Source organism: Polypterus senegalus, chromosome 17 (assembly GCF_016835505.1).
Source record: "Polypterus senegalus isolate Bchr_013 chromosome 17, ASM1683550v1, whole genome shotgun sequence".
Classification (NCBI taxonomy): Eukaryota; Metazoa; Chordata; class Cladistia; order Polypteriformes; family Polypteridae; genus Polypterus; species Polypterus senegalus.
Genome location: NC_053170.1, coordinates 77196693 through 77213164, shown reverse-complemented (window position 1 = coordinate 77213164; position 16472 = coordinate 77196693). Strand labels below are relative to the sequence as shown.

Sequence of the window (16472 nt, the reverse complement as noted above, 5' to 3'; positions counted from 1 at the left end):
GACTATATGAGTGAGGCACACAGACTCATATGGAGAATAGGAGACGATTGCCCTCAAGAGAAGAGAGAGAGGAAGAGAGACAGAGAGAGACGCGAGAGCGAGCGAGATAAGGAGAGAGAGAGAGTGAGTCACGCGAGTGAAAGAGATAAGGAGAGAGAGACTGAGTGAGAGAGAGAAGGAGAGAGAGACACACGCGTGAGAGAAAGAACCACAATCAGTTCAGTTGTGATCACATGATACTCAGCAGACAAAATGTACCATAGCTGCTTTAGTGTTGTTACTCTCAGTGCACTACTCAGAGTATGTTACCTCAATGTATCCGAGTGTGGAATAAGCTGATCGGAAAAAGGATCATCATGCGCACATGCTCCCATAAGGCAAATGCTTCAGAGCCTTTCCTGTAGGACAGTTTCATTCCAACAGCTCTAAACACACTCAATCATTCCATCAAGTGCTCCTGGTGGAACTGTTTGTATTTAGAAGTACTGTATAATTACCGCACTGCAAACTTGCACTACGGTAGTAATATATGTACATGTACAGTATATTGTACTTATGATTTCACAATGTATATTTTTCATTGTTTTTTTCATATTTTTATTATTACTGTTATTTTATCATTTTATAGGAAAATAAGTTTATGGAGGATTTGCATATTGAATCTCATTGTACCATATAATAACAATAAAGGAATTCAATTCAACAGAAGAAAGCACATATTTACTTATGATGATGACTGGATTCTAAGTCGATTTAAATTTCTTGGAGCTCTTGTTATAAATTTTAAGCTGAAATTCAGTAAAGTATGTATATTACATCATATAGATCATCATTCATTTCAATAATGTATTGTATACTGTTAATAATTAAACATGTGGGCAAGGTGGTGCTGCGGTAGAGATGAGGTGGTGCCCCATTCAGGGATTATTCCTGTCTCGTGCTGTAAGCTTACTGGAACTGGCGCAATACTGGATGGATAGATGAATGGAATAATTAAACATGTACTACAAAGATATTTCAATGTTCCTTAACAGTTGTGAAGAATTCGTGTTCTAAGTTTACAGATGGCTAGACATTTATTACAGGGCTTATAGGTGGCAAATGGTTACTTGGAGAAAGAAAAGGAAGGACAAGAATTGTGAGTTATTACATTTGAAAAAGACAACACTGCTGCAATAAATTATTTAATCAAGGGTCGCGCAAGGCAAAGCAAGCATCTTGCGGGAGGCAGGAACAATCTCTGAACAGGACACCATCTCGTTGCTAACAATGCGCCACCGTGCCCCAATGTTTAATGCATGCTTTAACACTAGAATTACCAAAGCCTACAAAAAAACTCATAAATCCGGCCCACCTTAAATCCCTTCGTACCACTACGTCAGTGTCTTTCATCTTGTAAATATGCCAATCAAGACCAGCAGCAAGCAGTCTACTATTCTATCCCCCCACTGCCGCAGAACGGGCACAAAGTTTTCCCAGCTCCAGCCTTGAGCGTAAGCAGGAACACTCAATAAAACTGAATAAAAAAAATAAAGTTATAATGACATACGAATAAGGCAGATTCACCAGCGTTTCTGTGTCAGCTTTTATCCATCCAGATCAGAGAATTTCCAGTTCCATTGTCTCAAAACACCACTCACATCTATAGTTATTCCCAGTTTCAAATAAAAACTATAAGTGTCAGATCCCTATGAGAGGGTAGTATGTATCATGATCATGACTGAGAGAATGAAAGTGGAAAAAAAAGCTATATTTACACTGGCTGTTACAGACACAAATCAAATGTATGTTTTTAGATACACAATTGAGAAGGCAGCAGAAAAATATGAAGCGTCTGATACATACAAGCATATTCATAAGTGCAGCTACTGCGGAAACAAAGCACACGGTGGAAAAAGTCAACGCCCCTCTAAAGGAAGACAGTGTAAAAAAAAAACCCGTGCATGCAGTGTGTCACATCTCAGATAAAGAGGAAGACAAGCTGCTTATTGATGCAGTAAGAAACGAATCAATGAATGAAACCTCTTATCTTTACAACGATTGACAAACATGGAATGTAACTTGAACACAACACATCGATTGAAAGAAATAATGATAATCAAATCCTTGATGACAGCAACACTCAATAACACTCACAAAACAATTACTGTATATTGACAATCATGTTACGTTATTTTTAAAATGTTCCCTTTTCTTTTTCAAAACTTCTTTAACACACTACTTCTCCGCTGCGAATATATATATACCCCAATCTACATACTCTCAAATAAACAAGCCACATGCTGTAGCGCAAATGTATAGGCTTCGCCTCTAGAGCCGACATCCGAGGTTCGATTCCTGAGAGAGGATGCACGGAGTATGTACGCGCGCTTCCCGATTCATTTTACCCTCGCATCTCCTTGGTTTGGGACGTATGAAGAAATATGCGGTTAACGCAGAATCATGTTACGTTATTTTTAAAATGTTTCCTTTTCTTAGCACAAGCACAGCTGAGAAGCTTCGATGCATGTACTCCATAACGTGTTAAAAAAAGAACTAATTTAATCACACTTTCAATTCCAAACAAAGGGGAACTTTTGTCAATGCATGATTTCCTGGTACATCGATTACACTGATGCACACATCACAGCTACAAAAGTGTTAGAGTCGAAATAAAGCGCGTTCCTATGACTGATCGGAGGAAAATTTCATTTCAAACACTACCCGAGCGAAGCCTTGATAAAAGCATGGTTTTGTGCACTCTGAAAAGCAAGCAAAATTAGATGCATTACAGAAAGCGGACTTTGTGGCTCTTACTGGGGATCATTGGACTTCCGTGACCGTTAGTAATTCTAATTACAAAATGTTCAATGATCACACTGTTTTAGCCTAATGTACAAAATAACTTTGGCTAAGGTTACTCAGAGTTTAAAGATTACGTCGGTCAAATTACCTTTTATGTTTCTGACTTATTTTTTTAAGAAGAAAAACTGCACTTTATGTTGAAATTTTGGTTATTATTATTTAAAGACAATACCATTCTGAAAATGTACTGAAAATGTACTTAAAGTACTTAAACTATCACTTTATTTTTAAGTCTGCCCAATTTTAACCAGGGATGATATTTTTGTTTCTGTTTTAAATTCAAATGCAGTTTAAAAGCATTTTTTTTTTTCAGAAATAAAAACAGCTTGAGTTTACAATATTCATGTCCATGTCTATTATTTGATTCTGTTGCCCACTAAAACCCTTTTAAATAAAAAAAAAACATTTGCGATTTGGGGCAAATTTACGTGTGCGATTACATACGATTAATCAAGATTAATTCTTACACAGCCTCTAATTAGTTGGATTAATTTTTTTAATCGAGTCCCACCCCTAATATATATATAAGAAGATATATATGTAGATTTGTATATATATGTGTATATACAGTATATGTATATGTATGTGTGTGTATATATATGTGTATATATATATGTATATATCTGTGTATATATATATGTGTATATATGTATATATGTCTATATTTGTATATGTGTATATGTATATATGTATGTATATGTGTATATATATATGTGATGTGTATATATATGTTTATATATGTGTGTGCGTGTGTATATATATGCCAGCAACACTCATGACAATGACAAAACAATTAAATTGTCAATCATGTTACGTTATTATTAAAATGTTTCCTTTTCTTTTTCATAACTTCTTTAACACACTAGTTCTCCGCTGCGAAGCGCTTGGTATTCTGCTAGTATATATATATATATATATATATATATATATATTCAGCGAGAAGTAAAAAGAAAAGGAAACATTTTAATAATAATGTAACATGATTGACAATCTGCGGTGGGTTGGCACCCTGCCCAGGATTGGTTCCTGCCTTGTGCCCTGTGTGGGCTGGGATTGGCTCCAGCAGACCCCCGTGACCCTGTATTCGGATTCAGCGGGTTAGAAACTGGATGGATGGATGATTGACAATGTAATTGTTTTGTCATTGTCATGAGTGTTGCTGGCATATATATATATATATATATATATATATATATATATATATATATATATATATATTGTCACGCACGCGCGAGTAGGAGACCGCGGACGGATTTGAATGCACCTGGGAACACATTCGCCGGCAGGGAATGGCGGGTACTAACTTTCTCCCTCTGCTTCCTCATAGGAGAAAGGACCTTCCTCCACCATAAGCCGGGTTTTGACCGCAGTACGGTACTTCCGCCCTTCCTCCGCCATCTTGTCCTGACGTCATCAATCCCATCCTCCCTCACGGTCCTTTCCAGCATTCCTCCACTTCCGGCTCCTCCCTAATAAAATGGCCGCGGCGCCATGATCTGGCGTCAGCGCATATGAACTGTTTTGTTTGTATTTTGACCTGTTTTTTTTCTTTATTGTGGATCGTCTGCAATATACGGGGCCGGAAAACCCCAAACCTTTTTGCTGTCTCCTTCTGAATCTGTTACAGTGGCGTAGCCGGCAGGATAGAAGATCCTTGGGAATGACAGAAGGACAGGACCTGAACACCGTGCTGCAGGGAATGAACGCCCAACTTCAGGCCCTGCAGTAAGCGCAAGCCGCTACTACTAGGGAGTTGGAGGCTACGAAGGCCAGGCTGGCAGAGGCCCAAAGAGCAAGACCAGACCTGGCCAAACTGACGCCCCCTGAAGACACCCCTACAAGGACATGCCGGGTCTTCTGGAAGTCCTGGAGTGCCAGCTCGCGGTTCTCCGAGTCGGGGGGTCAGAAAGGTCTGCTCCTGGGAACCAACAGGAACGGGCGGCCACACCCGAGCCCCCTCGACGCTCTGTGGAAGCGCCATCAAGGCCTAATTAAAAACCGGCCTCGCCGCGCTGTTACAAGTGTGGCGAGACCGGCCATTTGCTGCCAACCTGTCCCCTCAACAACACGGCGGAGCCCATGGATTGCACCTGGACAACAACGGAGAGGTACTGTACCCCGCCGCATCCCTTGGCGAGTCCAAATACGGGAGTGGTGTTGTTAAATGGGCACGCGGTGGTGGCTTTGTTTGACTCCGGCAGCAACATAACCATTGTGGCTCGCCGTTTTATGTTACCGCGACAGTGGCTGAAACAGCACCTATTGGTCACTTGTGTGCATGGGGGGACCAAGTCGTATCTTTCCGCACATATCACCTGGAAGGGGGAGTTAACTCACTTGACGGTCGCTGTGTTGCCCGAACCCCCCTATCCGATGATTCTGGGACAAGACTGGTCGAAAAAGAATTGCGTTAAGACACACGCCGCTCCCGGGGCCTCGTTGGATCTAGTTATGAGGGGGAAAGGAGCCCCTCCTGCGGTCTCCACGCCGTGCTCCGGGGCAGGCCCTAGTGGCGCTGGCGATTTGGGGGGCATTTCCATGGCGACGGACCCTGACCCAGAAGACTCCGCCGGGAAAGGGACTAGCCAGGGAACTCTTCCGGTGCCCAGGTCACAAGACCCTCTCAGTAGCCTGGACTATCAATTTCGGTCCATGCCGGCCTCATTTAAGAGGGAACAGTGGAATGGCGATTCCCTGCGCTTTGCCGAATCACGGTAGTTCTGCCAAACAGCTCACAAGCCAACGGTTCCACACTGCGTGAGCCCTTTTTTGTACTCGAAAACGATCTGTTGTACCGAGTGGCGACACACGAGGGCGAGGTGCGCAAGTTGTTGCTAATTCCGCGTACCTTCCAGCGAGAGCTATGCGAGTTAGCTCATGCTCACCTCCTTGGCACCCACATCGGGGCCGAAAAGACGTTGGAGAGAATTAAGCTCCGATTTTATTGGCCTGGGATTTACAAGGAGGTCTGGCATTTCTGCCAATCCTGTCCGGAGTGTCAGACCCGCCAGATTCCTAGAAGGGACCGCGCTCCTCTCGTCCCTATTCCCCTGATTGATGTTCCTTTTGATAGAATAGGGGTCGACTTAGTAGGACCCTTGGAGCCCTCAACCCATGGCCATAAATACATATTAGTCATAGTGTATTACGCCTCCCGGTACCCAGAGGTGGTTCCCCTGCACTCCGCTAATACGAAGAGCATCGCACAGGAATTAGTCAGTTTATTTTCCAGAGTGGGCATACCCAAGGAAGTCCTCACGGACCAGGTGCGCCCTTTACCTCGGATACGTTTAGGGAAGTGGCCAGATTACTGAGAATAAAGCACCTGAAAGCGTCTGTCTATCACCCGCAGACTGACGGGCTGGTGGAACGATTTAACCAGATGCTTAAGCAGATGCTCCACAAAGTAGTCAGCGTGGACAGCAGGAACTGGGACCAGCTACTCCCGCTCGTGCTTTTTGCTTACCGGGAGGTACCTCAGGCCTCTACGGGAATCTCCCGGTTTGAATTGTTGTATGGGCGACAACCCAGAGGCATATTGGACATCCTAAAAGAGGGCTGGGAGGCTGAGGCCCTCCCCTCCTCTAACATATTGGAGTACATAGAGCAACTGCGCGACAGACTCACAAAAATCAGACCCGTCCTAAAGGAACACGTGACTAGTGCGCAGGCAGCGCAGGCCCGGTGTTACAACCGCAACTCCGTCCTCAGGGAGTTCCACCCAGGGGACCGAGTTATGGTGCTCGTTCCTACCTCCCACTCCAAATTGCTCGCTCACTGGCAAGGGCCTTACGAGGTTAAGGAAAGAAAGGGGCTCGTCGACTATTTGGTGAAACAGCCCAATCGTCGACCGAGCGAGAGGATCTATCATGTCAACTTATTGAAACCTTAGAAAGATAGGGAGGAGCTTCCCAGCTCCCATAGATCACTCTCCCTCTTCACATGCACGACTGCCTTTAACCTCGGTGAAGAGCTAAACCCCAAGCAGCGGCAGGAGTTAACCCAGACACTCCGGGCCGTCCCCGAAGTAGTGAGCGAGTCGCCTGGCCAGACCTCGCTGATTGCACATGACATAGTCACAGACCCCAGTGTAATCGTCCGGGAAAGGCCCTATAGATTCCCGGAGGCAAAACGTGCGGAGGTGGAATTAGAGGTGCAACGAATGTTGGACATGTACATAATTGAGGAAAGCCATAGCTCCTGGTCCAGCCCTATTGTCCTCGTGTCCAAGCCAGACGGCTCCTGGAGATTTTGTAATGACTTTAGACGTCTGAACCAAGTCTCCAAATTCGATGCATACCCGATGCCCCGCATTGACGACCTCCTTGAGCGGCTGGGTACGGCTCAATACTTGACTACTCTTGACATGACGAAAGGGTATTGGCAAATTCCCTTAACGGCATCCGCGAAAGAAACAACGGCCTTTGGCACCCCTAGCGGGCACTGGCAATACAAGGTTCTCCCATTTGGGCTGCACGGTGCCCCGGCGACTTTTCAACGTCTGGTAGATAGAGTGCTGAAGCCCCACCAGTCCTATAGTGCCGCCTACCTGGATGACGTTGTCATCTATTCCGGCACCTGGGAGGAGCATCTATTGCAGCTCACGGCTGTCCTCAGAACACTAGCTAAAGCCGGCCTCCGCATAAATCCTCGGAAATGTTTTTTTGGCTTAAAGGAAAGCCAAGTATTTCGGCTACCTCGTGGGATGGGGACAGGTGAGACCACAGTGTTCAAAAGTTAAAGACATCTTGGAATGGCCCCGTCCGAATACCAAGAGGCAGGTGCAGGCTTTCTTGGGGCTAGCGGGGTATTACCCCCGGTTCGTTCCCCGTTTCTCCGAAAGAGCAGCATCCTTGACCAGTTTGACAAAGAAGTGCACTCCCTTATACGTGGTGTGGACCAACAAGGCGGAACATGCATTCAGTGACCTAAAGAAGGCCCTAATGTCGGCACCTGTATTGAGGACGCCCGATTTTGGGCTCCCTTTTATTCTCCAGACCGACGCTTCGGACACAGGCCTGGGCGCAGTGTTGAGCCAAAGCGTCGATGGGGTCGAACACCCTGTAATGTATCTAAGCCGGAAACTTATGGACCGGGAGACCCGGTACGCGGCAGTGGAAAGGGAGGCCTTGGCCATTAAGTGGGCAGTGACCCATCTCTGTTATTACCTGCTGGGTCGCGAATTCACTCTGGTGACTGATCACGCTGCACTTCAGTGGATGTCCCTGCATAAAGAGTCGAATCCGCGGGTCACCAGGTGGTTTCTGGATTTACAGCCGTATAAGTTCACTGTTACTTATCGGCGAGGCACCCTTCAGGCCAATGCCGATGCCCTCTCTCGTATTCACGACCTCTCGGTTAGGTCCGTCCGACTTGACGGTCTTGGGCTAAGGGGGGGATCATGTCACGCACAAGCAAGTAGGAGACCGTGGACGGATTCGAATGCACCTGGGGACACATTCGCCGGCAGGGAATGGCGGGGTACTAACTTTCTCCCTCTGCTTCCTCATAGGAGAAAGGACCTTCCTCCATCATAAGCCGGGTTTTGACCGCAGTACGGTACTTCCGCCCTTCCTCCGCCATCTTGTCCTGACGTCATCAATCCCATCCTCCCTCACGGTCCTTCCCAGCATTCCACCACTTCTGGCTCCTCCCTAATAAAATGGCCACCGACGCCATGATACGGCGTCGCGCATATGAACTGTTTTGTTTGTATTTTGACCTTTTTTTTTCTTTATTGTGGATCGTCTGCAATATACGGGGCCGGAAAACCCCAAACCTTTTTGCTGTCTCCTTCTGAATCTGTTACAATATATATATATATACTGCTCGAAAAAATTAAAGGAACACTTTGAAAACACATCAGATCTCAATGGGAAAAAGAAATCCTCCTGGATATCTATACTGATATAGACTGGGTAATGTGTTAGGAACGAAAGGATGCCACATCGTTTGATGGAAATGAAAATGATCAACATACAGAGCCCTGAATTCAAAGACGCCCCAAAATCAGAGTGAAAAAATTATGTGGCAGGCTAGTCCATTTTGCCAAAATTGAATTGCAGCAACTCAAAATTGTACGCAGCACTTTGTATGGCCCCTGTGTTCTTGTATACATGCCTGACAACATCGGTGCATGCTTCTAATGAGATGACAGATGGTGTTGTGAGGGATCACCTCCCAGATCTGGACCAGGGCATCACTGAGCTCCTGGACAGTCTGAGGTGCAACCTGGTGGCATTGGATGGACCAAAACATAATGTCCCAGAGGTGTTCTATTGTATTTAGGTCAGGAAAGTGTGGTGGCCAGTCAATGGTATCAATTCCTTCATCCTACAGGAACTGCCTGCATACTCTCACCACATGAGGCCAGGAATTGTCGTGCAGCAGGAGCCACTGTACCAGCATAGGGTCTGACAATGGGTCCAAGGATGTCATCCTGATACCTAATGGCAGACAAGGTGCCTTTGTCAAGCCTGTAGCAGTCTGTGTGTCCCTCCATGGATATGCCTCCCCAGACAATCATTAACCCACCACCAAACTCCTCATGCTGAATGATGTTACAGGCAGCATAATGTTCTCCATGGCTTCTCCAGACCCTTTCACTTCTGTCACGTGCTCAGGGTGAACCTGCTCTCATCTGTAAAAAGCACAGGGCACCAGTGGTGCATCTGCCAATTCTGGCATTCTATGGCGAATGCCAATCGAGCTGCATGCTGCTGGGCAGTGAGCTTAGGGCCCATTAGAGGACATGGGGCCCTTGGGTCACCCTCATGAAGTCTTTCAGGTTGTTTGGTCAGAGACATTCACACCAGTGGCCTGCTGGAGGTCATTTTGTAGGGCTCTGGCAGTGCTCATCCTGTTCCTCCTTGCCCAAAGGAGCAGATACTGGTCCTGCTGATGAGTTATGGACCTTCTATGGCCCTCTCCAGCTCTCCTAGAGTAACTGCTTGTCTCCTAGAATCTCCTCCATGCCCTTGAGACTGTGCAGGGAGACACAGCAAACCTTCTGGCAATGACACGTATTGATGTACCATCCTGGAGAAGTTGGACTACCTGTGCAACCTCTGTAGGGTCCAGGTATCGCCTCATGCTACCAGTAGTGACACTGACTGTAGCCAAATGCAAAACTAGTAAAGAAACAGTCAGAAAAGATGAGGAGGGAAAAATGTCAGTGGCCTCCACCTGTTAAACCATTCCTGTTTTGGGGTCATCTCATTGTTGCCCCTCTAGTGCATCTGTTGTTAATTTCATTAACACCAAAGCAGCTGAAACTGATTAATAACCCCCTCTGCTACTTAACTGACCAGATTAATATCCCATAAATTTCAATGACGTTATATACAGTAATCCCTCCTCGATCGCGGGGGTTGCGTTCCAGAACCCCCCGCGATAGGTGAAAATCCGCGAAGTAGAAACCATATGTTTGTATGATTATTTTTATATATTTTAAGCCCTTAGAAACTCTCCCACACTGTTTATAAATATTCTCCGCACAGTTATACAGTAAACCCTTGTTTATCGCGGTTAATCCGCTCCAGACAGATAAATGAATTTCCACGAAGTAGGATTCTTTATTTATAAATCTAATATTTTCGCAGTTAGAGCATAGAAAACCTGTTTACGACCTTCTAAATACGTTTTTTAACATTATTAGAGCCCTCTAGACATGAAATAACACCCTTTAGTCAAAAGTTTAAACTGTGCTCCATGACAAGACAGAGATGACAGTTCTTTCTCACAATTAAAAGAATGCAAACATATCTTCCTCTTCAAAGTGCGCGTAAGGAGCGGATAATGTCATAGAGAGTAAAGTAAACAATGAAAAATCAATAGGGCTGTTGCGCTTTTAAGTATGCAAGCACCGCGATAAAGCAGCGGCAATGAAGGGATCAATGCGAAGGTAGCCTTTCAGCATTTTTTACCGTATCTTCTAAGCAAACAGCCTCTGTGCAAAAAGCCCCACTGCTCACATCTCCTCCGTCAAGCGCAGAGAACGTCAGAGAGAGAGAGAGAGAGAGTGCGAGATTAAAGCAAACAATCAAAAAATCAATAAGTGTGCTTTTGGACGCACCTTGATAAAGCGGCATTTCTTAGAGGAGCGTCCGTATCTACTAGGCAAACAGCTTCTGTGCAAGCAGCACCTCTGCTCACACCCCCTCCGTCAGGCGCAGAGAATGTCAGAGAGGGTGAGATAGAGGCAGAGACAAGCAAACAATTGAGCACCGCGCAGGAGGCATATCTTATAGCATTGAGGAGTTTTAGTTAATATGTAATACGTGCTCCGATTGGGTAGCTTCTAAGCCATCCGCCAATAGCGTCCCTTGTATGAAATCAACTGGGAAAACAAACTGAGGAAGTGTGTAGCATAAATTAAAAGACCCACTGTCTGCAGAAATCCGCGAACCAGCGAAAAATCTGTGATATATATTTACATATACTTACATATAAAATCCGCGATAGAGCAAAACCGCGAAAGTCAAAGCGCGATACAGCAAGGGATCACTGTATTCAAGTTTTGACTTTATATATTCCAGCGCTGACTTTATATATTCAGAAACAAGTTTTGACTTTATATACATGTATACCGACGCTGACTTTATATATTCAAGTTTTGACTTTATTGATTCCGACAGTGACTTTATATAATCAAGTTTTGACTTTTTATATTCGGGAATGACTTTATATATAAAAGTTTTGACTTTATATAGTTAAATTTAGTCATCATTGCATAACTTTTTCTTTACCATAGAAATTTAAAGACTAAATTCAACTTCCATTCCTAACAAAGATATTTCTGGTGACTAAACAGAACCCAGTTATATCCAAATTCGAGCTATTGAGCTGTCGCCTGCCTGCCTGAATAAGTCACCCTCGCTTCGCTCTTACTTTTTTACCGTTCATTTAATCATGGCTAGTGGCGGAAAAATTATAAAATGGAAGGAGGATTACACTGAGTATGGCTTTACCAAAACAATTATTGATGGCGAATCGATTATTCATAAAGCTTCAATCGGTGATCTGTTTTTCTGTGTTAACCTCATATTTTTTCATACTTCTTCTTAAACCAAGGGGGTGCGAGGGTAAAATGAATCGGGAAGCACTGATCAATGTAATCGGTGTACCAGAAAATCAAGCATTGACAGAAGTTCCCCTTTGTTTGTAATGCAAAGTGTGAGTAAATGCGTGATTTTTTAACGCATTATGGAGCACATGCATCGAAGCTTCTCAGCTGTGCTTGTGCAAAGAAAAGGTAACATTTTAAAAATAACGTAACACGACTGTTAATGTAACCTTTTGTAAGCAGTGCCTGGAGGATTCAGTGTGGAGAAACTGTAGAGACAGCGTGTGTATTAACTTGTGGATTTTTCTGTGAGTATTTGGTGGCAGCGTGACAAACTCACTTCCGTATTACACTGCGCTAGCTGCGGAGCTCAGTTCAGAGTGAAATGAGGTGAATGGGAGGGGAGATGATGACGTGACTCCCTCACTCGCCTTAACTGTGAATCCCCCAAAAAAACACAGTCTCTTGGAATTTGCATAAGCACAGCCCTTCACCTGCAAAACTCTCGTTTATATCCTGCGTCCTCTCATTAAACTTGTATCCCGCATTACCCGTGGGCATGACAAACACCAGCGGCAGCCTGTCAATGAACTTAATTTAAACTTTAGGTTTACACCGTGCTTTGTTTCCGAAGTAGCAGCACTCATGAATATGGTTGTATATTCGACTCGCTCGCTTCTTATTGTTTCGCTGCCTTCTCAATTATATAATGCATGTTTTCTTCAGCGCTTTTTGGAGCTCTTCCTGGTTTTCTACGTACTGCGTTGACAGTCAGTTCACGTGATTACGTGGGAGGCGTGATGATGTCACACGAAACTCCGCCCCCCACGGCTTTCAAGCTCAACTCCATCACAGTAAATTGAGAAAAATAGCTTCCAGTTATGACCATTACACGTAGAATTTCGAAATGAAACCATCCCAACTTTTTTAAGGAAGATGTAAGTAATGAGCCTGCCAAATTTCAGCCTTCTACCTACACGGGAACTTGGAGAATTAGTGATCAGTCAGTGAGTGAGGGTTTTGCCTTTTATTAGTATAGATTAAAGCATACTTGTTTTGTGACACCTTTTGTAAAAGTGTTTCTTGGATATGTGGGCTTCACACATCCTACACTTCAAATCAAAATTATGTCATTATTAATATAACATATGAAAACATTTTCTGTTTTTAACTGTGTGTTTAGCCTTTCTTGTCCCGCATTTCCTTTGTCATTCTACAATTACAGATCATTGTAGATACAATACACACATTGTGGTGACCAGCCTCGAAACAGACAGGCAGACACCAGTGGTTCAAACACCACACACGGTATATTCATTATTTACACAACTATGCACAAATACCACGCACAACCCAGTGCCCCTGCACCACACACCCTCAGTCCGTGCCTCTATATCTCCAGCCTTCCTTCACTGCCTCCATTACTCCCCTTTGAGCTCTGTCCTCTTCCACTTGACTCCAGCTGACGAATGGAGGGAGGCAGCCCCTTTTAAGTCCACTCAGACGTGCTCTAGGTGCCTCCTGATGAGCATTCCGCTGCACATGGTGTGGCGGAAGTGCCGCACGAGCACCTGGAAGCACCCGGGTGTGGCGGAAGAGCTGATGTCCAGGGCTTCACAGGCATCTGGGCGTCCCCTGGCGGTAACCATGGGCCCCTATAGGGTTGAGCTTTCATGCTCTGTTCCCATAGTCCTGCGGCTGCCCTCTCATGGTCTGGAGGAGGTGTAGTCTCTCTCCCGGCCCTTCCAGGCGTCCCAGTTGGGTACCGCCCTCAGCCACTCACCACAACATGAAATGCATGTATTTCAAATCATGATATTTCTTTACCTATATAATTCATTACAAATGCATCGGCAGATAAACACTGCCTTCATTTGACTGAGTGTGTGTGTGTGGGCTAGGTGCTTAGCAGGCTGCATTCTGCAAATCTACACATCTGCAAAACAAAAGCAGGCTATACGTGCAGTGATAAGGAGCTACGAGCTTCTTGGTGTACGCCAGGAAAATTTAAGGAGGTCAGGGACAACGGAAAAAATCAATAGTTTCAGTGATTCTAATGTTAAGCTTAACATTACTGGAAAGAAAATTTCAATACTTAATCTGCTCATTTTAATTGCGGAAGTAAAAATTGGGTGGGGTGGGTAATGATTAATAAGGCTCACCTTTACAGATATGGATTCCATTGACATTGTCGTTTGCTGTTGCCTCCTTCTGTTGCACCATATCTAAGCAAATCAAGGCATTGACAGGTGAGACAGTGAGAACAAGCAAAAGTGCCTACAAAAACTGTCTCTTGCCATAATTGAGGACATTTTCTTCATCAATAAGTACAATGTAGTATATTTTTAAAAAATCCTATGTTCTTTAATGGCAATTAGATTTCATTTAATGTGTGTAAATGTTAATACCAGAAAGTTATGCAATCTCGCCACCCACGTATGTTACATAATAAATAAAAATCTGTGCAACTGCAGAGTGATGCTCACCATGCTTCAGCTGGCTCCTAGACAACATTATTTTAACAATCAGGCCCTCCAGTTCTGATCCCATCTGGTTCATATCTTTGATAAATCGTTTCTGTGACTCCCAGTCACTAAGCATCTCCTGAAGAAAAAATGGTTAAAGTAAGCAAATTTATTAATTTACTGTTTGTGTACATTTTTTCATTTGCCATCACTATTTGTATCTGAAAGCTGAAAAGGAAACAAAATGTAAAAAGACTATTGATCTAGTTTACTGTACCCTTTACTTTTCCTGAAAGACAACAGTGAATTGTTTGGTTTCTCAAAAGCTTGTTATTTTTTGTGCATTTAAGGTACAAAAAAAGGAGTTGCTTTGTATAGTACAGCAGTTCTCAACCTGTGGGGGCACTGAAGCTGTACAAGGGGGGTGTCAAATAAATGAACAAGACATCAAAATTAATTTTTTTATATTTTTATTTCAAATTTAAACTTGCAAGCATATAATCACAACGAATGCATTATAACTAAAATTAAAATAAAACATTCCTAAGGCAGGGGTGCGGAAATCCGACGCCCGACTCGTCTGACACGGGTAAATTGACCGTCGGACTAGCGTGTTTTTCTGGTTTCAGTTGTCCGCGGACAAGTGCAATTTTCTGGAGAAAAAAGAATTATATGTGCTGCGCAGGGCACATTTGTACCAATACTTTCAAATTTTAAACATTTGGGTACGTACTTCGTGCGGAAACAGTCTACTTAGGTATGTTCTTCATGTCTCAAATTGGTATTCAATATTGTTTACAAAATGACGGCTGATTTTTCAAAGGGGAATCACTCTTGTGGTCTTACATAAGTATTTTACCCTACTATTTACACGTTTGGAGATGCGGTCATTTTTTTCATGCCGACATTAGGATGTAATTTGATGATTTTTCATTATAATCAATAACTTTTATATATTATTGATAAAATTCATTTTTTCTACATAATAATGTGATCATTTCGCCTACAATGCAATTGCTTGCTCCACATAAATCTTGTTAGGCAGTTAATCTTTCCTGATATTTGCGATTTCGCGTAGAGTGTGATATATTGAGGAGTTAAGAAATTTATTGCGTGACATCAATTCTGATGAGCTGTCTATAGATCGTTTTTGATAATAGAATTTTTCATATAAAACAAGTTGGTTTCGCGCTGTCAGTTTATTAAAAATAAAGAAGAAAACATTCTAACGTTACCCAAATGTTATGAAATATCACTAAAAATCTTCACTTACACGCGATTATTTTTTTCCCGACAACATTGGTAATATTTCATTCTTTGGAAATGTACCATCTTGCGGAATTTTGAATATAGCATTAGGAATTACCTGTGTAACCCATAATGCACTGCGGTAAACACGTTGTTCTCGCTATATGCGTGTTGCTGAAACTGAAACAAGTAGCATCGTGGATGAGAAATGGATCATTGCTTGATTAAAACTGGGACAACAGGCCCTGAAAAACCTACGGAAGCGTATTAAGGCCACGGTGAAAAAAATACGGACACAGTGATGACAAAAAAAAAATGTAAATGTCGAGATCAAAGTCGACATTTCCACTTTATTCTCGTAGTTTATTTTATCAGTAGAATGCTGCAAACTAAATTTCATCTTAAAATGAATGTTTCATTTACTAGATTTTCTCAAACCCTGTTATAAATTAATGTAGCACATTAAATACTTTATATTAAGTGTTCCCCGACCCAGTTGTTAATTTCTGTGCGCTTCTTAAACTGACTTCCTCTTGCACTGAGGAAGCACCGGCAGCAGCTGCCACACATTGACTTTATGATATTCCTGCTCAATGAACATTCAGAATAATAAGATAAATACTTTTATCTTTTTCACGATGAAATGCATTAAAGTATGTATTAGACATAGGTGGCGGGGGGCACGGTGGCATGGCTGTAGTGCTGCTCCCTTAGATTAAAGGGTCCTCAGGTCTACACGTTCAGTGTAGAGAAGAAGTTTATGGCAGGTGTGACGAGGCTCCAAAAAACTGGATATTTGAATGGGTATCGCACAGGTTTAACTGAAATATTATGTAAATGTTGGGTTCGTT

At 43.3% G+C, this 16472-nt stretch overlaps 1 protein-coding gene across 4 annotated transcripts in view; it reads right to left on the bottom strand.

Moving 5' to 3' along the window:
- Positions 1-16472, bottom strand: part of macf1a (microtubule actin crosslinking factor 1a) — an 826555-nt gene that overhangs the window by 245078 nt on the left and 565005 nt on the right. For 3 of the 4 annotated variants that reach the window (XM_039739817.1, XM_039739818.1, XM_039739820.1), the window contains 2 exons: positions 14395-14512; positions 14071-14133 (listed from right to left, as the gene is read on the bottom strand). In XM_039739817.1, the coding sequence (XP_039595751.1) occupies positions 14071-14133; positions 14395-14512 (181 nt within the window). The remainder of the gene's footprint in view (positions 1-14070; positions 14134-14394; positions 14513-16472) is intronic. The other variant, XM_039739819.1, reaches the window with a different exon arrangement.